We start from the raw sequence: 22,608 nt of genomic DNA, 5'->3' as shown, positions 1-22,608 counted from the left end.
GTAAGCATTTTGTTGTCTAATTTATTTCAAATCTCTATATCTACAACAAAATGTGTTTGCATGTGTGTATATGTGTGTAAGTATGCTTAGTGTGTATTAAGTATTAGAATTTAATCCTTTAATTTCAGTGTGTGTATGTGTGTATTATAATATTCTTCATCGTGGATGTGTTGTGATGTCAGCCCAAAATTTCAGGTTGGGCCTAAACCCTAACAGCATAGATGCGATAAATGCCTTAAAGTGCTTGAACCCCAGTAATTGCAACTTGCAGCTATATTTAAGGCTTATTTTTCTGCCATAAAACTGATCGTGCAGACCAAACCGTAAGTCCTAGAGACTTGAAACTTGGTCAGATGGTAGAGCTCAATTTAGGCAGAGACTGGCAAAGACTCACCCCAGTCAGCCAATAGGGGCACTACAACGATCAAAAACGCAAAATTGCTTATAAATCCTAGACCGTTTGTGTCTTATATCAGTGTAATCTTTGGCTCAAGCCAAACAAAATGTCTATCTCCAATTTTATAATTTTCATTTTCATAAGGGACATCAAACGTTTGAGGTGGGTAGAACCACTTTTACTAAAATGCCTATAACTCTTGAACGGAAGGAGATGTCTTCACCAAAATCAGAAGACTTACGTAAGATCTCGATCTGAGGTCAATAATTAAGAAACAAAAAATAGAACTTTCCCCTTTGGGTAGGTATAACAGGGTCATTTAGAAAATGGCCATGTTCAAATATGTCCAAATGCCTATAAATCCCAAACGAAAACTCAAAACATTACAAAACTAGGTTAACACATATGACAGTTGATTTTCAACAAGCATACAATGCTTAATGGAGATCGGACCATAGGTTGCGCGAAAAAAAAAAAGGCCCCTTAAAAAGGCTTCAAAAACACAATATTTCTATGGTAAATGAACTCAACTTGCTAAAAATGTTAATATATTGACACATACACTAGATTTTCATATCATACGATAGCTCTCCTCATTCTGAACCGTCAATCTGCTGTCAATTAAATTGTTCTTTGAATAATTGAGATTATTAAAAAAAACCTACGTTTGTGAGCTAGTCATAGGTTTTTCACTCAACCTCAATAAATAAATGTGTGAGTTCTCTGGCTTTCAACAAAAGTTTATTACAATGATTAAAGGGATATATAAACAAGCTAAAGTAAGAGTGATGTCTAATGGAAATATTTTGGAAGCATTTTAAATATTGAGAGAAACAAGACAAGGGGATCCATTATCACTATATGTATCTGCTATATCTATATAACTTTAATACAGATAAAATGTCTTAAAGTCGAGGGAGACATACATAAAATTAAAACCATGACTGAGATATTATCAAGTTTAAGCTTATAGCATAAAGGCTTATCCCTATATAAATACATTTAAATAAGATGGAAGTAATGTAAATTTGGAGCTATTTAGAAAAAGAATGAATTTAAGAGGGTATCACTGTCACACCAAGCTCTTGCTCCTCACTGACTCAAGCCCTCACATTTTCCAGAGTTCTAATCGCACACATGTCCCTTGTCACAACTCATCAATACCATTACAAAGCACACATGCACACTGTCATTTACTGTTTGGCCTTGTCAAGAGAACACAGACTCTCTTACCTGGAAACTTACCTTGGGAAACCAACCATAAACTCTGTGGATTATCTCTGATGCTGTCTCCTTTTTCCAAGTCGAATCTAAGTCATCTCCTGGTCCGGAAATCATTCAAGTATACGAAGTAAGTACATGGTGCTCAGACAGAGTGTGGTGAGACTCAGGACTTCCAATCATATATTCATTTATATATAGGCTTTATATTCATGTAAGCAGTTACAAATCTTTTGGCTACACAAATAAAGCAAATCTTTTATGAAAAGATAGGAACAACAGAAAATGCAGTTTTCAGTATATGTCTTGTAAATTTCAAACAGGGATGAACTAAGAATCACAGCATTTTCAGTAGCATCAATAAATTGCAGGAAACAGGAACTATATAATTAAAATCATATATTAATAATATGGAAAAACAATCAAAATCAAAATTAAATACTGAATAATTAAAATTAATTTTAAATTAAAGGAAAATTACAACCAAAAATGAATAATAAAAGAAAAATGTTAAAATAAAAAATGAAAATTAGAACAATTATAGTCATACCAGCAGTAAGTATTTAAGTAAATGTCATCTGTACAATGTTTGATAAATATGAATAAAAGAAAAGATTCTGGGTAGTCATGCTATTCTCATGTAAACATTGATTATTTGTACTCTGATAACAAATCTATCAAACGTCAGAGGGTTAACATGGCATTTCCTTCATCTGCCCACTGCCATATTTGTTATCCAGTCCTCACATTGCAGGCGGACATCTGACAGCCCCCTCTTCCCCAAAACGCACCAGGAGTCTGTGTGTGGCTGACTCCAGATGTCCCAGCCTCTTTTGTTACCGTGGAGATTCAGCTGGCCACTGCCTTCTCATTAGTGTCTGCTGATCCATATGTCATGTTAAAGAAGGCCTTTGATCAGCAGTGAGCAGGGGAACATTTGAGCCACCTATTTTCACAGCAGACAAAGATTAGAGGCAATCAAATGACAAATACAATAATTTAGAATATGAAAAAGCTTGTTTACAAAGCTGAATGGCTTATTCAAGAGGACAGTTTGTGAAGACCACCTCTGTCGGCATACTTCTGTTTTTTTAAACAAGAAATGAAAAGTTACAATACAATTTAAATAATATAATATAAATTATATAAATGTATTATTACTGAATGCATAATCCTTAAACATTTGCTATCACACTGACTTTGGGTTGAACTGAGATCTTATCCCAAAACTACCTTAAATCAAACAGACATACTTCCATAGAACTTCCTTATCATCAACTCAATTTCCTTATTGATACTGAGTGATAAAACATCCATTGTCTACATATCTTGACATGTTTTCTGGGCACCATGCTCTCAATATTGACTGTGGTGAAATATTTTGCAGTTTGAACTCTACTTTTGAGTTTCTTATATCTATGTTCCAATTCCCAAACAGCTCATAGTGTAAAAATACAAAAACTTTGGGGTTATCCTTACTGAAGACATTACCCAAACTATTATAAATTCCAAAAATAAACATAGCAAGAAACAAATAGTTTAAAACGACAAAATACAAGCATGTGAACTGAAAGTTCTATAATCAAGCTCACAATAAGAACCACGTGGAAGTGTGAGAAAAGTGACAAAGTTCCAACAAGTCGGAGAGATCATAAGAACAACACCCCTTCTAAACCAAGTTCCCATGGAGACAAGTGGGCTGGCATACAATAGAAAAGAAAAGAAGGAGTGCGAAAGAGAAAGGAAAAATAGAGAGAAGGACCGAGAGGCACAGGGAAAAGGAACGTAGGATAGGGGTATAATGAGCTGTTCAGCAGAAATTTAGGCATGAATAAAGTGGACAGAATTCAATATGAACCCTCATTTTCCTTATCATGTTGCCCTGCTCTCTCTGCAGGTCCGTTTGGGCTGGAAAATTATTTCGGAATGTCAAGACAGACAGTTTTAAATAGTTTTTCACACACAATGCTGTTTTAAAACAGGTGGTTCCTGAACTTTTCAGTAGCTATAGATAGATTAGGAATTGAGAGTAAGTTGGATCGATCGATCCAGCAAATGCCAGATGGGCTGATTCAGCAAACGAAGGCAGGACAAAAAGTATGCAGAGGTGTTATTTCTTTGCTCCACGTAAGGGCGAGAAGGCCAAATCTGTCATAGAAGGCCGTCTCGGCCAAAAACTTCAATGTTTACTCTGTTCCAACGCTTCTTGCCATAAACGTCCTCCTCTTTAGTCAGGGAAGTAGAGCGAGGATAAAATGGAAACCAAAGTGCATGTCCATGCCCTCCTCTTTGATCTCTTTTTTGGCTACCTCACTTATTTCAAGAGTTTTACCCAAGTATTGTCTGGCGTCTCTCTCTCTTTCTTCCCGCTCCTACTCTTTATCTCTTTCCCTTCATGTCTCTATGGCCAAGCTTTTTTTCTGTTGGCATGGCTCCTGTTTGTTTTCAGCCATTTTGGGGACTGGCAGTGCTCGTAACAAACTGCTTAAATGGCGTCCTCTCACTCGCTCATTCTCTCCCTCACTCCCGCTCTCCCTCCCTTCCTTGCTATCATCAGGCTTGGTGTATGTAGAGTAGAGAGTGTGCATGGTGAAAGTGTGTCTAATGAACAAAAAAAATTTGAATATAAAGAGAACTGAAATTAAAATGAGGCTTGGAGGTGGGTGTGGGTGAGTAAGGGGTACGAGGTTGGGAAAAAACAAAAAAACAAAAACAGCCCAGAATCATGTGTCAGTGGCAAACTGAAGTGTGAGAGAGCGAGTGAGCGGGTGAGGGAAGGAGAGATAGAGCGGCAGAAGGAGGGGGAGAGTCAGAGTGCGAGAGAGTCGTTTCTGCCCTCTACATAGCGCTGCCTGTGTGCACGCGCTCGTCTTTCCCTGTGTTCTCTCTCTCTCTCTCTCTCACTCATACACGCACACGGGAACACGCAGACCAGGACAGACAGACCAAGGGAGGGAGAGTGAGAGAGTGAGAGAGAGAACACATCGCAGCCGAGATGCAGCAGAAGGTTTTTCGAGGTACGTTGTCTTGTTGTGTGCTTGCGTAGCAGAGAATGGGAGTGAGAAGGAGAGACTTTTTCCTCTGATCTATCTCTCTGTCTTCACCTCTTCCTGCTTCTTGCATTTCTATGCCACTCTCATATCATATCGATGTTGTTTTGGTTCTGTGTAGACACCAGAAATGAGTGTGCGTGTGGTTTTGTGTGCGCGCTAATCAAGGCCTGTCTCCCTTATCCTCGGCTGTTGTGGCTGAACCACGCAGTTCTTTTTCAGGGCTGGTGAGTCGCTCAATGATTAAAGTAAAATCAGAATAAAGCTTTATACTTTTTTTTTGCATTCTCTTATCATAATTTCTGTTCTGCTAGATTTGGATACTTTATGATGTGGCAAGTTCATATCTGATGAAATTATCTCAGGCACGTTTTTAGAATTAACGATCAAGCAGCATCTTAGAATATGGAGCCAGTCATTTTCCTAAAAACAGCACCTACCCGTTTTTTCGTAAGGTGAATGTTATTAGATTTTATAACATGCACATGCACTTTTTTTTAAAGAGTTTAGATTTGCACTGTCTTTTCATGTACTGCATAGTTGGAAGTACACTATTAACATCCCTTGCAAGGCCATAGGGTCAGAGGTCGTTAGAAGCCAATCAGCCAAGTTGTATGGTCTTGTTGAAGTGAGTTGCATATACGCTAGAAATCAAATTGAATTTCCTGTTGCTGCTTAAGGGTTCACGTCAGCTAGCATGGGATATTTGCTATTCAAACTCACACAGCATAAAGTTTCTGGCATATTGTAGTGACAGAGGCATTAAGTAAGAATGGAAACATGGCAGTGCTGCTCACCTTCCTAACCAAACTGAAGCATTATAGAAACAGGTTCAGGCATGATCTAAAGGAAGTAGCTTCAGCCAGGTCACTAGCAGGGTTTTTCACTCTGTCTGTGATGGCAATTTTCTTCAAGTTTTGCTCTACTTAGAATATCGTCCTTGATCATATTACAGCAACAGATTTCTGGGAATCACTTGATGAGTTTAAGCTCAGCGGACCATGTCAAACACAGCATGTAACATGGGCAGACTCGCTAGAGCATGCGTCATACCAAATCACCAAGATACCAGAAACTGCTTAGAGGGGAAAGCAAGGAGCGTGGAAATCTTACCGTGGACACAACCTCGGACCATCCGTCTCCATCTCCCAACTGCTTCCCTCTTGTTTCTCCAAACCAGCCCACTCCTCCTTTTTGCTCTTTTCCCTACCTCTCATCTCTCCTCTGGCTGGCTCCACCATGTTTTTGGCAGGGGGTTGTGCAGAGTTCAGTATCTTGCGACAGCCCCCTTTTCACAGTCTGCCTCACCCTGGTGGGCCCCGTCACGGCGATACGGAAACAGGCGGCCTTCACTCATTACCCTTTTCCACTGACATTCAGTCCATGGTCTCTTTCAGTGGCACAGCTAAGTGCGAGACCTTTAGCTCATTACCCATCTTCTTCCGAGACTCTTCTTAGTTCCTAACCTACCCATGACCGCATTATAAAACAAGTCATCTCATGTGCTTAAATTGAAAATCTTTACCTGGATGACTAGCATGCACTTCATGTTCCAGCTGATGACATGGTTCTGACACTCGTTTTCAATTTCCTACATTTGGGAGAGAGTCAGTTTGTTAACCTTAATTTAATCGACTCAACATAATATTTTATAGTGCAAGATGCAACAGCTTAATACTTCAGCTCTAACTCTTTCAGATGAACGCATGTAGAGGGGCAGTCAGGCAAAGGCCTTGTCACACTTGGCCAGCCTCTTGCGCCAGGGACTGTTTGTTGAGAGGCAGTGTGTGCGTCATATGTGAAGAAAAAAGGAGGGTGAGAGGAAGAGATAAATAGGGACAGACGTACAGAGAAAATGAGGGGGTGGCAGATGTGTTTGTCCATTCCCTTTGTGAACACCATGTAAAACTGTGTGATTCTTAGGCCTTGTTTCATGCCATAGCAGCCACAGCCACAACAAGTGCTGGACAGGTTTGTCTTCCTGTATAATTGTACTCTTACATAACATCTATTATTATACAGGTCTCCTGGTATACATCCTTTGCACACTCTCAGCAGCTGCATTTGTGATATGATGGATAAAGTTAGCTGTCAAGCCACTTGTTTACAGGCCGACCGGTTCATATGTGCCTGCACGCCTGCAAATGTATTTGCGTGTTGAGAGGAGAGTGTATGTGCGTGTGCATAAAGCATGTTGACTGCTTGTGTGTGTGTGTGTGTGTGTGTGAGTGTCAGTGTGTGTGTGTTTCTGTGCATTTTTAAGTGTGTGTTTGTGGCTGTTCCTGTCTCCAGGCCTGGATCTTGCTTTCTTCCCCACCTCTCTCTGTCTCTCTCTCTCTCCATTGCTCTCCCTCCTCCTCTCTTTCTCGCTCTGCAATAACAGTGCTGACCTAGTTTCAGTGCGTTCAGGGCTGCTTGTGGAATTTTACAGAGGCCTGCCTGCCTGCCTGCCTGGCTAAAACGCAGGCAGAAAACCATGACTGGGAATTTTCTCTGGTGTTGCATCATTAGTGATAACTAAGAATGATCACCATCATATATGGTAGATTTTGATAAAAATGGTTAAGCAAAAAAAAAAGATTGTCATTAAATAAGCAACTAACGAGGTTATATGAACACAACAACACTGTAGACTATTCATTCTCAGACTGCTAAAGAAAAACTCCTTGACAGTACTCATCACATGGTCATTTGCTTTAAATGCTATAAAGTGTAGTAAAAAAAAATATATTATATATAAAGATATTTATAATATAAATATATATAAAGATCAGCATCAGGAACACACGATGCTTCGGTTCAAAAGGCCATCCATATTTTGGTACCTTTTCAGTCTAGCCATATTTGGAGCACTTTGACTATAAATAACACTCTGTTGGGGAAATCTTAATTAAATTTTAGCAATCTTCAATTAGGTGCAGGGAATGAATCAGTGGGGTTAATTGCTGAGATTGTTTCCACATTTTCAGATTTTGCCATGGCAAATTTGGAAACTAAGATGACTGCAACCAACCATGTCTGACTAAGTTGCCTGTGTATAATAATCATAATGGATTGCTTATTTTGTGCTAGCTTGTATTTTATAGGCAGTAAGTCTGTTTTAAATTCTAGCATGCTGATTTGCAACCACACAATGCACACTTTTTGTCATGTGCTTTTCTTGTCGTCAGTATAATACTACTACATTCTCTGGTTTGTGGTTGTCTTAAATCTATAATGTTTTTTGTAATTAAAACAGAATATTTGAACTATTTTTTATTTATTTATTTTTTGCAGGATTAAGAGTGGGACCATGGTGTCGGGAGAGGATAGCTGGGACCCTCTCCACACCTGCACTGCATTCTTGGAGCTGAATGTGCAATCCATGGCAATCCTTGATCTGACACTTCTGGTTTTCACAATCTTTCAACTGTCAACTTCTGCACTGAAGACATAGCTAGAACAGACACTCTTTAAAGCATTTTCCGGGACCTTGCTGGACTACAAATACATCCTTTGACTGTCTAGTGCTCTGTTTTAGGCCAACTATAGCCTTGGAGAGCATCTCAGAGGACTTGCACAAGGATCCAATGAAACACAGAAATAAACACATGAGAGGAGACAGGATGGGTGAGGGCACGGAGGAGGCGGACAGTGCCAAAACTACGAGGATATCGCTCAGTTTTCCCCTCAGTGCTGGATTGCCTAGCTTTTCTGCACAGAAGCACTGCTCCTCAACCCATCCCGCTTCCTCCACTGACATCCATGGCAGAGATGGCTCAGATGGCACAGCATGGATGGGAGAAGCATTTCGAGACAAACAATTATCGAAAACGTCATCAAAAACTGACCGCCTGTCATGCGCTTCCTCTTCCTTCCCTGTTGATCTAACTGCTCCAGTCAGTAAGAACTGCAAGTCATCTCGGTCCTTTTCCGTTGATGGTAGTGGTTCCAGATACCCAACATCTCCCTTACAACACTCTAACAAAACTGACTATTCAAAAGAGACAGCTGGGGTTAGTCTCAATAATGGATACAAAGAGCATTCGACAACAGAAACAGCACACATCCTTTTCAACCTCAGCGCAAGAGCCTACCAGGACCAAGGTGTGAAGGATCCAGAGAGTTCAAAAGGCAAAAAACGCAAGGCAAACAGCCTCCATGTTGAACTGAGCCTTCCTCTCCCTAGCATCAACCCTCACTCATCCTCATCAACCCCTCCTCCTTCACCATCTTCTGTCTCTCTAACTTCCTCCCCCTTGACTACCCCCACGCCATCTTTCCATAACTCCTTTAGGGCAGTGCCGAAGCCAGAACTACTGTGTGGGGTGTGTCACCGTCTGTTCAGCACTGCCTCGTCCCTCACTGTCCACATGCGTCTCCATCGGGGGGGACGAGTACTCAGCTGCCGCCACTGTGGCAAAGCCTTCATCCATAATAAAAGACTGCAATCCCATGAGGCCACCTGCAGGCAAAGGCTGCCAGCTTTTCCAGTGCCACCCAAAGAAGAGCCCCTGGAGGAGGGTGAAGTGGTGGGGGAGAGAGCAGATGAGGCTGCAGAGCCAGAACAGCTTGGACAAGAAACAAGGCCTGGCCGACCCATAAAGAAAGTGCGAGACATTAACGCTCATCATGCTGAAACATTGACTTGCAGGGATGCCCTGGAGGAAGAGGATCACTTTGTAAAAGTGGTGGATGGACATATCATTTACTTTTGCTCTGTGTGTGAACGCTCTTACATGACTTTGTCCAGCCTAAAGCGACACTCCAATGTGCATTCATGGCGCCGGAAGTACCCCTGTCACTACTGTGATAAGGTTTTTGCTCTGGCTGAGTACCGCACCAAACATGAGGTATGGCACACAGGTGAAAGGCGCTACCAGTGCATCTTTTGCTGGGAGGCATTTCCTACTTACTACAACCTTAAAACACACCAAAAGGCGTTCCACGGTATCAATCCTGGATTGATCTCAAGTGAAAAAACAGCCAACGGTGGTTACAAGCAGAAGGTAAATGGCCTTAAACTGTACCGCCTGCTGCCCATGCGATCTCTAAAGCGACCTTACAAAACATACAGTCAGCCAATGGCTGATGGACTACTCACTTCTGATTCCTCAGTTACTCTGCCTTTATCTATAGACAGCAGCCCCCCACAACCTCTGGACACTAAGAAATTGGAGTCTTTCCTGAAGGAACTTCATACCCCAGACATCAAGTCTGAGCCAGAGGGATTACCTATCAGGGTGGGTGTTGAGCAGGGTAAAAAACTAGCTTCTCCTCAAAAAGACATGGCAGTAGAAGCAAGAGAGACAGAGGACTCAGATTTATGGCAGTCAGGTAGTAACAGTGGCAAAAGCAAAATTCCAAATTGCCCAGAAGGAGCTGTCTCTTCAGTCATTGCATTTGCACACAGCAAACCCTCGGTCATCATGCACAGTGCTGCAGTTTCTTCCTCTGTCATTGTTCACAGAAACAAGATGGACTCTGAGGAGAGAAAAAGAAGTCCAGAAAATCATCTAATGACAAAAACAGGTCAAAAACAGATGAAAAAACATAGCCAGAGAGAGCACACAGAGGCATACAGGGAGTGGGATGCTGTCAGTGTAGAGGCCTTGAAAATGAGACAGCCATCAGAGAAACATCACAAGGGACGAAAAGTTCACAATAAAACAGAGTCAAGTAAGACAATACCTTTAGCGGTGGGATCAGAAGTCAAAGGCAGCGGTCCACTTTGTCAGATTACTGTGCGCATAGGGGAGGAGGCCATTGTCAAACGGAGCATCTCTGAAACAGATCTAAGGAGGGACAAAAGTCCTACACGCAGCAAACCCAAAAAGAGTAACCTCTCACAGGAGGACCAGAGAGAGCAGCGGCACACCAATCATCACCAACGTAAACACCGTAACTCCAGTCAGGAAAGAAAGGAGGTGGAGTCCAAATGGAAAACCCCTAAACTAAAAGGCAAGGTGAGGAAATACTTTTTCCGGCAGGAGGTCAGGGAGGACAGAAATGACCATGATGTGGAGGACAACCTATGGAGGCCTTACTATTCTTACAAACCCAAGCGAAAAGCCCTTCATATGCAAGGGGCTAAAGCTTGGAACCGCAAATTGCACTACAAACGATCCCTGAGACCTATGAGGAGAGCTGAAAGACTCATGAAAAATCTGAATAAAGAAATTGAGGTTAAAGATGCAGATGAGGGAGAGGAGAGGAGACAGAAAGTAAAGAAAGAGCGAAGAGAAGTCTGTGAATCACAAAAAACTGAAGTCAAAAAAATGTCACACACTTGTCCTGTCTCTTCAAGAACAGAACAGAAGGAAAAAGAAAAGGGAAGTCATGGAAAGCCTGATCTTCCTCTCCCTACATCTGTCCCTCAGGCTCCAAACAATCCTCAAAACACAGTGTCCTCTATCATCAAACAACAATGGTCAGAAGATCAGGCCTCTGAGTGTGGAACATGTGGGCGTTGGTTCTCCAGCTCAAGGAAACGAGACAAACATGAGTTGACACATCTATTTGAGTTTGTGTGTATGCTTTGCAGAGCTCCATTCCCCTCACAGTCCAAACTAGAGGAACATCAGAGAACTCAGCATCCCAAAAACAAGCCCCTGTCTGCTCCTGCTTTCTTCACCTCCCAGTCATTAAGAAATGAGGTAGAAATGAAAGCAGATGATAATGGAGTGAATGGACGTTCCATAGAGAATGGCAGCCCAGTTCGCTTGGGCAGGAGGCCTTTGATCAGATATACATGCTCACAATGTGATAAGGTCTGCAAAACCTCTGCTGCACTTAACTGCCACCTCAAGCGACATGAGTTATGCAGTTCAACCAAGGTTGAAGACACACAGGAAAAGCAAGATATGCCAAGGTGCACACCTTCTGCAGTAGAGACTACACCAAGCAAAGGTTTAGACACCAATTGTGAGCAAGTACAGCCCGTGTCTGTCATATATTACTCCAAAACAGACTGTAAAATCACTGACAACCAACTGGGTGAGAAGATGGAAGAACACCAAAGAGTCAGAAATTGTGAAAGCCCCAAAGTGGCAACCAATGACAAAGTCCATAGTCCACTGTGTGCACAGTTTTCCCAAGTTATGCACAGCCCCACTTTAGAAAGGTTAAATGTCATCTCTCCTAACCTCCCTAGTGTACTAGTAATGAATGGTGCAGAGTGCCTAGACTACAGGACACCAGAGAAACGGAATTTAGACACACTAGATCAGCAGAAAAGAAGCCCAACGCCAGGCGACAGGCAAATCCAAGTTTCTCAAATGCTGACAGAGCCTCAGATTAGAAAAGAAACAACTCCATCTGGACCCATATCACTAAAAGCAGGCAGAGGTTATGTGTTTAGAGAAGGTGACAATCTTCCAAATGAAGATTTCAGTGATTTACAAGATGCTCAGGATTTAAGACTCTTTCCTCAATCCAGCAGCCGAGCCCAAGACTTATCCATGCCAACAATACTGGCAAAAAAGAAGGAACTTGTTCAACAGATTAAACATCCATCCAACATTTCAAAGGAACAGTCTTGTAATGAGGAGGTGTCGTTGCTAGTACCCAAAGAGGAACCACTCAGTCCTATACCATCTCCTACATTCTCTGTCATTCAAACCACTCCAAAAGGATCTTCTAAAAGGTATTCAAAGTCACCTTGTCACTCTCCAGGACCACTGGACCTACAGTTGCGGCCACAGGTGGAGCAAAGCCAATTATACAGAGGAAGGCACAACACTGAAAAACAGGGTCTTATATTGCCAGCAAATTCTGCTGGGATGAGCGATACTCCTTCATCCCACAATCTTCTACATCCTCAAGTGCCCAGAGCAGAGCCTGAATCAAAGGACAACACCTCTGTCACTCCTACAGAACACCACAGAGGCTCGGGCTACCCTGTCCAGGAGCTTACTCTTCCCTTGGTCATACCTGGAGGGTACTGCTCTGGTAAGAAACAGGAGGAGCAAATCCTGATGTCTTACCCTGCTGGACCCCTACCCTTTCCGCCACTTGGGAAGATGGTACCACACTCTGACTCCACTAAACTGCCCTTTTACCCTGACCCCTATCACCTACTGTATGGCCCACAGCTACTGCCATACCCCTATAACCTTGCTGCCCTTCCAATGGCTCTAAATATGATGGCATCAGGGGACAAAGATCCCTTACCCTTCTTGCCTTTTTTCAATTACGCAGCTGCTGCTGCCCCTTTAACAGGCACAGTGCCCCATCCTTTAGTGGTGAACCCCAGCCTATACAACAGTGGCGGCAGCAGTAGCACAAAGCAGGACAACCCATAAGTGAGTACACAATGGCAGCAAGGGAATATCTGTAAAAGAACAGCTGAGGCCATTATGGGTGGAAATTGTTTTTCTGTTTGTTAACTGAACAATCTTGCACAGCTCTTACTTCTCTTTTGTAAAGCAGTAAATGCATAGGCATACATAGGAATCAAACGTGGTGGAAAGATGGAGAGGTGTCTTGATGTCAAGAGGAAAGGATAAAAGGGGGGGAAGAACAATAGATATAACGCCCCCTTCAGGCACTGCCAAGATGCACCTCCAACACACCACTACTTTGCCTCTTCTGTAGTGTTGTTAAAGCTTGGATATCTGTCCCTTTCAAAATCAATATGATATTAGGGATAACACATGAACAATAACAGCTAACAGGATATGTGTTTTGCTAAATGAATTCTGTCTGTTTCCCATAATAGGGACAGTATAACAACAGTAATGATAATAATAGTTGTGTTAATTATGCTTCTTATAGTAATACAAGGGTGGCTTATTATTGAAAGCAAAATGCTATGCCTGAAGAGGCTCAACATACTCAACACACAGACACACAGGGAAGATGCAGCAGCAGTTTTGTGTGTGTGTGCTTGTGTGTGTGTGTGTGTGTGTGTGTGTGCATGCATGAGTGTGTATAGTGTGCGATTTTGTATAGAGGCAATGCATGGAGACTTTGGGGTAGCTCTTAGTGTCATATCTTACAACATCGGTACTCCAGTCATGTGTTTTTCAGTATTTCGGCTTTATGTGTGCCTGCAGGTTTGTGTAAGTTTATTTGTGGGGTGTGTTGGGGGTGTAGGCATGCACATTTAAAATCATTTGTGCTGCATCAGCCTTGGTCAGTTTCATGGAAGTTCACATAAAAGCATCATTCCTGGAAAACTGCTATAATCTTAATAGGTCAGTAAATAGGAATCATAGACGAAGTTCTTCTTTCGTAAGTCATAGCATAGCAACTTAATGGTGTAGCTACATGTCATATGGATTAAAATTTTATTACGTGATGCCTTCACTAACCAGGAACATCATGACAAGATCAAATGTATGGTGATATAGAATCCACTCTACATTTGATCGTGCTATGTCTAGAGACAGATTGTGTTTCGCATAGTTTGGTTTGTAGGATGTTGGTATTAATCCTTGATCATTTATGAAATAAGTCTGTGTACTTCCAGTACTCCTGCCAACTCTGTTTCATCTCTTCCAACAACATACGTTCCAGTCGACTTCATGTCTGTGGCCTTCTCCTCCCCACTGCCCCCTGGTGTCTACCAAAGACACTCCATTCACTTGACTGAATTTGAGACTCAGCAGAGAGGGAGAAACCAAGTGAGACAAACAGACAATGATACAGAGTGAGAGCATGAGCAAAAATGGGAGAAAAGCGCAGCTGGGCAGTGCGTTACAACATAAATGGAGCTTCCTTTATAAAGAACGCTTGTAAGAGGCAGTAGTTGGTGAATGTTAGTTTTAGAAAAACATAATCTACTACAAGCGAGCCACCATTTTTTTGGTTAGCAGATTCTCTCTCCGCAGCAGAGAAAAGAGAGGAAGAAGACGTCAGTCAGTCCTGACGCCCCTGCAGGACCTGCACTATGGGACTTATAGCACTGGAGTAGCTTAAGCTCTCCCTTGTACTTTATTGTTTTTTTCTTTTGTTTTTCACTATATTATTTGTTTGATTTACATAATTTTCCCTTTTTGGTAGTGAGAAAAGGCTTGTACTTGAAGCTCATTCAAGTACACAAGAATATGAATGTAATTTAGTCATGAGGTTAAAAATAAAGACAATATCGTAGATCATTTCTGTACACTGACTTGAAAAATAACAAGTAATATTGAACAGCTATGAGGTATTCATATATACATATATATATATACAGTAGTCTTAGGGACATGTCAAGGAAGTTGGATTCAATATAACCACAACGCATGAGCAACAATTGCTTCTTCAGTATCTTCTGGTGTTGTCACAAAACTCCATTTTCCTCCATACGTGGTTCTTCATTTTCTCCTGCTTTTTTCTGGAGGCATGTCCTCACAAAACTTTTTGGTCCTCCTTTTTTTAACCCTTCAGTATCAAAATTTCAAATCTAAAACCAAAAAGAGAAACTCCTATGTTGCCTTATTTCTTTTTCCCAAGCATTAAGAAAGCTTTTCAAATACCACCCTTCCATCTCCAACTCTTTTTCATTCCAACACCCTCTCCCTGTCTATTCTCCATGTTTTATCTTCTCCCTTTGAAGTAAGTGTGAAACTGTGCAATGTAGCCGCAGCACTGTTCATTTCCTGAGAGTAAAACACAATGCAGTGAACGGTTGTGGATCATGTAGCTTCGCTCGGGTATGAGTACAAGCCTTTTGTTTGCATTGTAAAAGTGTGTGTGTGTGAGAGAGAAAGGGTGTGTGGTGGTAAAGCAAAAGGAAACCAAAACAAGGTCTATCTCCCTAGATAGCAACCAAGAACTTGTGTTTGATTTTGGACCTTTTATTTTTTGCTGTATTTCCTTCACCATGACAACATTTTTACATGAATTCTAGAAATGTGTAAATGATTGAATTACGTCAACCACTTGTACCAGTGATTGGTAAAAAAAGTAAATGTTAAATTTGTGTAAACAAATGTAAAAAAAAAAAAAAAAAAAAAAGTTAACAATCATATGTTGTTGACAGGTTCACATAAAAAAACTGACAATTATTTTCAGAGAACTAATAACATTGGCTTTGTAAAAAATAAATAAAAAAAAAATCTGTTTCCATTGACTATTTAAGCCTGACTGGGTTTAAATATTGGCCCGAATATCAATTGCTAAATTCTGAATCAGTAACTGGTTTAAAATGACTAAATCTAAAATTCTAATGTTTACATACGAGATGCCTTTGCATTTTTTATTTAAATAAGCTAATAAGAATATGCACATAATCTGAACGCACCTTACAAAGAAAAATTTGTCATACCATTTTCTATAAAACATTCTATTTAGGTACTGCTTTGCGGAACAACATAATGAGTTACAAGTTATGTTCTCATGTTTTCCGTTTAATCCATCAGCAGACATTCAATGAAATTCAGTGGATAGTATGCTTGAAAGAGGTCACTTGTGATTGTGTGGGCTACTACTACTACTAGTCCTTCTTTGGAAAAAAAAAATATAGGCTATTTATCAGTCAGCATCTGGAAAGACTACTGAATATTTGCACAGACTTAAAAAAAAAAGTCTTAAAATATTTTAGAAATTAAGCTTTTTGGGGACTTATGTGGTGAAATAATCCCAGATCTGTCCAGTGCATTTGGTTTTGAACAATACCGAACTACAACAAAATTAGCATCATCTTGGTCCACCCAGAACAAGGACCCTTTGGAGGCTTCAACTGTCAATCAAAGTGACTAAAATCTACCAGCTACATATGTTCTGCACTTAGTCATAGTCGTAGGCATGTGACTAAATTGTCTGGTATTTTGTGACAATGTTATATTGTGCCATTGTTTTAGAGGTCCACGTTATTTTTGGGCAGTTTCAAAGAAGTGAAATGTTTGAAAACTTTATTTGTGTCTTGTTGACTTTGTGACCATTTAATACAAAGGTCGGTTGGCACACATTGCCTATTCAAGTCTACAATCAACAGTTAATTTCTTTGCTCCTGTTCTCTTTACTCCCTCTGTCCACGCTACAACCATACAAATAAAGTATTAACCTGATGATGTGCAAAATATCTTTTATCTTCATCATTAATATGCAGTGTTGGCACAGTTTTGACAACATTCAAAACAGAATGTGTTTAAATGTTTAAAGCAAAATAACTAGAATTTTTACACTGTCAGGAAAAAATGCTACCCTTTGAGGTACAACAGCTTGTCACTGGAGCAGTACCCTCGAGGAGAATACATATTAGTATGTTTTTAGTAAGTGTGCATATTAGTACCCTTAAGCTACTAATAATATGTGCGCTTTATGGGTAGGCACTGACAAGCTAAATGTATAATTTCAGTACATTATTTCTGGCACTGGAATCATTTACAGATTGTTGGATGTATGGCCAGGTTTTCCTGCTCTTTGGCACCGGCCATGGAATTGGGAAAGTCACCCTACCAAATAATTAAATTCTTAAAAACTAATTTGACCACTGTTCCTAGTAATTGTTAGCTTTAGTCTGAAATATACCGAAAAACACTGGTACTTCTATTTTAGCATTCTAACATTTTTACACAAAAAACAACAAAAACAAAACCCACCTATGCCTCACTACTCATACATCAAGGTTTCACTGTAGTGGACGAACAAACATCAGTTACCTTTCAAAGTTCATTTGTTATGTAATCAGACTGACTGGCAGGTCGAATATGGCAAGTGAAGTCTTCACAAAAAAAAAAAAAAAAAAACAATTTCCATATAATTATGTTATATTTATTATACTTTTTTCCTATGATTTATTTTATATTTTTTTTATTACACACTAAAAGAGAGATTGGAGCCACAAGGTTTACTCTACAACTCATATTGCATTAAGCTATGCCTTTAAGAAGGTTCCTCATTTGCCACTTAAAATCATTTTTACTAACCTAAGAAATTACAGTATATAAGACAATACATTTACAGAAGGTAGTTTGTGCCAGAAAATTATAGTGTTTAGCTTTTGATTGTTATGACCATTCTGATATATATTATCAGCACTAGATGAAAGGATTTATAAATGTCGCTCTGCTATTTTTCCTAATGTTCTGTACTTTTTAAGCAGTCAGAAAAAAAAAGTCAGAAATGTATCTAATCTATTCCTGAAGGCTATATTAGTCTTTTGTTGTACTAAAGGTACACATGGTGTCCCTAAAGGTACAATTTTGCACTTTTTCCCCCTAACAGTGTACTCTACAACCATTCAGTCATTCATTTTTTATTTGTATTTTTTTGTTCCCAACTTTCACCCACTTCATGTTTTGTATCATTAAACACCATAGCACAAACAAATAACTGAATGCCAGTTATGATGGTGTGATAGTACACTGGTGAAAATTATCACCATGTTATCAGCATACAAATGACTTGTACACTCAAAAAAAACAAGATCAATATTTTCCGGTGCTGTGATGTCGAAATCCTCATTCTCCGGCCTTCTAGGGAAGCTGTGTGCTAGACTGGAGTTCACGCACTTCTCAGAGAGAGAGAGAGAGAGAGAGAGCTAGTCTGATGGCAGTAGGCTAAACCAAAGTCCTCTAGCTTATGTTTTGATTCCATTCCCTCTTGTATCTACTCATGTTCTAAGCTCTGGAGTTAAAAGAGAATGAACTATTTAAAGGAAGTGGTCATACTACTGTCAGGCCTGTACCTGATTTTGCTGTGCAGGAGAGTGTCAGGTGATCAGGTGAGTATAAGACCTTGAAATGATAAGTCTAAAATTTCTTTTTTAACTAGAGTTTCACAAGTAATAAGAGAAATATACTCACAAAGGCCTTTTGTTTTTTACTAGGCAGTTATGTTGAGAAAGTAGTGCTTGTTAAATATAATATGCAAGCGTAAAACTGCAGAAGCAATTGTTACCATGCAACTGAATCAACAAATGAAAAGGTAAAGGCTGAAGTTGACAGCACAGATATGAATGAAGATTCGGTGTACTTGATCCACTTCACCTATTTTACACTTCTTGTAATATTAGATAATACAGATTTTTTTTTTTTTAAATAAGCTTAATTTTGAAGTATGAAATGAGTTCATATAATGCCAAAGAAAATAAACTCGCTTTGCCTTTTAAATGACTGTATTGCCCCCTTATTTTAATATCTTGTGAAACTCCAGCTACAAAAAGACTTTTCTTTCATTTAAAAAAAACAATTTTAATAAAATTTCAATAAAAATAAAATCAAAAAAAAATATAAAACAAAAAATAAATCAAAAAAAATTCAATCCAAATATATTTCATAGACAATACATAAACAATATTGTATAATGTTTGTTTTATCACATAAATTGAAATTTGTAGTTATTTACATTAAATTTAATAAAACTGATGTTTTTATTATTCATTGAAATTTCTTTATTCCATGTATGACATTTAAAGGATTACACAATTCAGTTTGATGGATTTTTTATGTAATTTTATTTTTATTTAATTAATGCATAAATAGAACAAATAGGCTTATATACATTTTGAGTGTATTTACTAAAATATAGTGAATATATACAGTTTATGAAAAACATCTAAGCTCTTTCTTGTAATAATTATATTTTTCCTATATAAAAAAAATATCCTGAACCAGTATTGGCATGCTAAATGAAATCAATTTGGTATAACAGTCCCTATGCATCTGCTAACATGTCCAAATTCTACATTTTAAAATGTATTACAGAAGAGCTAAATGGCTGGCTTGGAAGCAACTTTAGCTGACAAATTCGTTGCAAAGTTGTCATATTTGACTCTGAATTCGTTGAACCCTGGTTCCACACTTGCCCGGGGCAGCGGTATTTACACTGGCAGCTTGTCTGGGGATATCACAGATGCATGTGTTTACTTAGCCTTTAGCGAGAGTGTGAGAGATACGTCTAAACGTAATCTGAGCATTCTTGGCTGCTATATGATTGTTGTATGATGTCAAAACCATTTTCTGATTTTTGGGATGACAGAGACAGATATCTAGCAAGGGAGTCATCAATCTTGCACACAGACGGTCCAAATGGACTCCCTTAATGCAGATGAGCGCAAATCTCTCTGACATCACAAGGTGAGTTGACTCGATTTCGCTTTGCCTTCTAAATTGCGTTTAATTGCAGTAGCTACTCATCGTGCATCTAATTCAAACATCCAGAACATCATAGTGTCAGATTTCACTGTGAGATGTCTTACCTCGCACATACAGCATCAGATCTTTCTTTGAGTTTCGGACCCTTGATCCAGAGGGGGCTGTCTTTTATGGAGACACCAAAGAAGGACGGGACTGGTTTGTACTTTCACTGCGTGATGGCATACCTGAAATGCAGATTGGGAAAGCAGACATCTTAGTGAGCGTAAAGGGAGGTCGCAAACTCAATGATGGGGCCTGGCACTTGGTAAAAGCTCTTTATCTTTTCTTAATCTCCACTGATTTCTCTGAAGCCTGATAGCAATTTAAAGCAACAACCCTATGTCTATGCTCCTATAAAGACCACAGTTGAAAAATGGGGGTCTGTATGTTTTTTTTTATTTTTTTATAGTCTTTTATGCTCAACATGGCTGCATTTATTTGTTCAAAAATACAGCAATATTGTGAAATATCATTACAATTTAAAATAACTGTTTTCTATTGTAATATATTTTTAAATGCAATTTATTCCTGCAATGGGAAAGCTGAATTTTCATCCCCCATTACTTTAGTCTTCACTGTAACATGATCCTTCAGAAATCATTCTAATAGGCTAATTTGAATCTTTACTTATATAATCAATGTTGAAAAGATTTATTTTGATCAATTTAATGCATTCTTGCTGAATAAAAGTACTAATTTCTTTAAAAATGTCTTACTGACCCCAAACATTTGAACAGTAGTGTATATATTTTTCTAAAAAAAAAAAAAAGCATTTAGCATTCTTTGTTGGTTTTGGACAGCTGGAGTTGCGCAGTGAGGGCAAATTTGTGGTGCTAGAGGTAAACAACAAGGTTGAGCTTGTAGTCGGCCTCCATTCTAAACTGGTGGAAGACGACCTAACAGGAAAGATACGTCTTGCTCTCGCTGGCATGCTGGTGGACAAACAAAAGCTCTTCCATCCAGTACGTTTACTCGTATTTTCCATTTATATTTTAACTGAAAAGTGAAAAATAAGTAATTATCCCTGATAGCATTGACTGGCCACATTAAATATCCATTCCTTTATTTTATTTCTCAGTTTGAGCCAGAAATAGATGCTTGTATAAGAGGAGGGCATTGGTTAAATCTCAGCACTACCTGGGATACAGACTCAACATGGGAACCCCAGCCCTGCTTCTCCGAGATCAAGAAAGGGAGCTATTTTCCAGGAACCGGAGTGGCTATGTTTAATACATCTGGTGAGGGAATCATTCATGTTTAAACTCGCATTACAGATTGGATGACATTATCCTTCCATGTACACATCATGACAGATCTTCCTGGACTTAAGACAGAAGAGGCCGGTATTACAGTGGAGATCTTCGGATCCTGGACTGGGACAACGTTGAGTCTCCAAAGCACAGGATTTGAGTATGTTTTGGGAGAGTTAGATGGGAATAAAGATGTCAAGGTATGTACAGAGTAAGAAAAAAATCCTTTGTATCATTAATGAAATTCTATTGAGATTTAAATGATGATGATTATTACAAAGAAAACTGATTTATAGTAACATCTGGTCTTTGGTTTAAAAGTACACAGGTCTATTACAAGCAATCTTGTCATAACATTTATTGGTAATACTTTACAATAAGGTTCCATTTGATAACATCACATTAGTTAACATGAACTAATAGAGAAAAATAAAGCATTTATTAATCTTTAATTTATTAATAAAGTTAATGTTAATTTAAACATTTACAAATACTTTATTAAAAATCAAAAAAGAGTACCTGTTAATATTATTTAATGGTCCTGAGGTGACAAAATAACAATGAACAGTTGTATTAACAAAGATTAATTAAAACTGTAACATATGCTTTGCTCAATGCAAGGACATTTTAGCTGATGCATCAACTAATGGGACCCTATTGTAAAGTGTAACCCATGTATCTGCACTGTAACAGGAGGTGCAGTTGGGCCTGAAAGAGGAATCGGAAAGTGTTGCCCTTCCCGGTGAACCTGCAACACTTACTTTCACCGTACTGAAACATTCACTTGTGGTAAACAGTGTATCAGAGCTTGAAACAGAAAGTCTGGACTTTTTCTCCATGTGGAAAAAGGGGATGCTACTGACTTTTGGGGGAGTGCCAGGTAAATTTGCGAGTTGGAAGTAAGCGAGAATTTCCGTGCTGGAGCTCTCCATTCGCCAATATCCATATTCTGTGTTGAATTCTGTATGTTTCACTTGTTTCTGTCAAAAAGACAATTTTTTTTTTGTATTAAACAAATCCGTCTACTTCACATTGAAGCAGAGTATTTGTTTTAGTTAATTCACTGAACCCTTTTTTTTTGTCTTTTGTCTTTTCAGGCGACAGCGAGAAGGCAAAAAGTACACATTACCTGCGTGGGTGTCTGGAGAAAATCCTCGTCCAAGGCCAGGTCATCGATCTTGATCGGGCATTGTACAAACACACAGCGCTGTCATCTCACAGCTGTCCTACAGAAGCAATGAATGAACTCACTAAATCGTCATATAAGGCATTCATCCTGGCAGGCTAAACTCTAAGATTACCTTCTTATATCTGTCATAGATAGGCCTATTTAAAATATTCCTCAATGTTCAGTTGACCCAAAACCTCCAAAAATGTACTGATGGGCTGTTATGTTACAGTGAGCAATAAAATACATTTGAAATGCAATGGTACATCTTTCAGGTACATTAATGATTGTAAAAGGTACACTGAACTCTGTTTACAAACGCATCTAAAAGGGAATGTTTTTCAATGAAAATCTTTTAGTCAACAAAATAAATCAAGATCAATAAAATATTTGTTGTTTCATTAATGTATCATACCATGAAGTAAATACAAAAAAGTGCAGGTTACGTAAAACAAACAAACAAACAATCATTAAT

The 22,608-nt window shown here is 39.2% G+C and overlaps 2 protein-coding genes and 1 long non-coding RNA gene across 6 annotated transcripts; 2 read left to right on the top strand and 1 right to left on the bottom strand.

Moving 5' to 3' along the window:
- Window positions 1-2,195: 2,195 nt before the first annotated feature.
- LOC122147002 lies at window positions 2,196-19,903 on the bottom strand. Of its 2 annotated transcripts, none has more exons than XR_006161344.1 (3): window positions 19,778-19,903; window positions 5,782-6,259; window positions 2,196-2,564 (listed from the first exon to the last, which is right to left on the bottom strand). It is a non-coding gene; the product is annotated as an uncharacterized LOC122147002 (long non-coding RNA). The 2 variants fall into 2 exon arrangements; XR_006161343.1 differs by lacking the exon at window positions 5,782-6,259 and adding an exon at window positions 2,643-2,701 and having other exon boundaries at window positions 19,778-19,852.
- On the top strand, window positions 4,388-16,655 carry LOC109056006 (zinc finger and BTB domain-containing protein 38-like). 3 transcript variants are annotated; one of them, XM_042767578.1, is made up of 3 exons: window positions 4,388-4,635; window positions 7,945-12,950; window positions 14,120-16,655. In XM_042767578.1, exon 2 carries the CDS (start codon window positions 8,238-8,240, stop codon window positions 12,948-12,950), a length of 4,713 nt encoding a protein of 1,570 aa, XP_042623512.1. In that variant the 5' UTR covers window positions 4,388-4,635; window positions 7,945-8,237; the 3' UTR covers window positions 14,120-16,655. The 3 variants fall into 3 exon arrangements, with proteins under 3 accessions (XP_042623512.1, XP_042623510.1, XP_042623511.1); XM_042767576.1 differs by having other exon boundaries at window positions 4,389-4,635; window positions 7,945-16,655; XM_042767577.1 differs by lacking the exon at window positions 4,388-4,635 and adding an exon at window positions 4,880-4,895 and having other exon boundaries at window positions 7,945-16,655.
- LOC109055975 (sex hormone-binding globulin) lies at window positions 17,380-22,520 on the top strand. Its single transcript, XM_019073158.2, has 8 exons — window positions 17,380-18,301; window positions 19,558-19,655; window positions 19,791-19,980; window positions 20,516-20,677; window positions 20,794-20,953; window positions 21,029-21,165; window positions 21,659-21,845; window positions 22,063-22,520. The coding sequence occupies exons 1-8, from the start codon at window positions 18,221-18,223 to the stop codon at window positions 22,251-22,253; spliced, it is 1,206 nt and encodes a 401-aa protein (XP_018928703.1). The 5' UTR covers window positions 17,380-18,220; the 3' UTR covers window positions 22,254-22,520.
- The last annotated feature ends 88 nt before the right edge of the window (window positions 22,521-22,608 follow it).

Source organism: Cyprinus carpio, chromosome A12 (genome assembly GCF_018340385.1).
Source record: "Cyprinus carpio isolate SPL01 chromosome A12, ASM1834038v1, whole genome shotgun sequence".
In the NCBI taxonomy this organism is placed as follows: Eukaryota; Metazoa; Chordata; class Actinopteri; order Cypriniformes; family Cyprinidae; genus Cyprinus; species Cyprinus carpio.
This window is presented reverse-complemented; position numbering and strand designations above follow the sequence as displayed.

What these genes read in the sequence shown, in the direction of transcription:
- LOC109056006 (XM_042767578.1), top strand. Translation starts at nt 8,238, where the DNA reads ATGAAACACAGAAATAAACACATGAGAGGAGACAGGATGGGTGAGGGC.
- LOC109055975 (XM_019073158.2), top strand. Translation starts at nt 18,221, where the DNA reads ATGAACTATTTAAAGGAAGTGGTCATACTACTGTCAGGCCTGTACCTG. An exon ending in ATGATGGGGCCTGGCACTTG is followed by an intron (nt 19,981 to 20,515) that starts GTAAAAGCTCTT and finishes GGTTTTGGACAG; the next exon opens with CTGGAGTTGCGCAGTGAGGG. An exon ending in ATGGGAATAAAGATGTCAAG is followed by an intron (nt 21,166 to 21,658) that starts GTATGTACAGAG and finishes GCACTGTAACAG; the next exon opens with GAGGTGCAGTTGGGCCTGAA.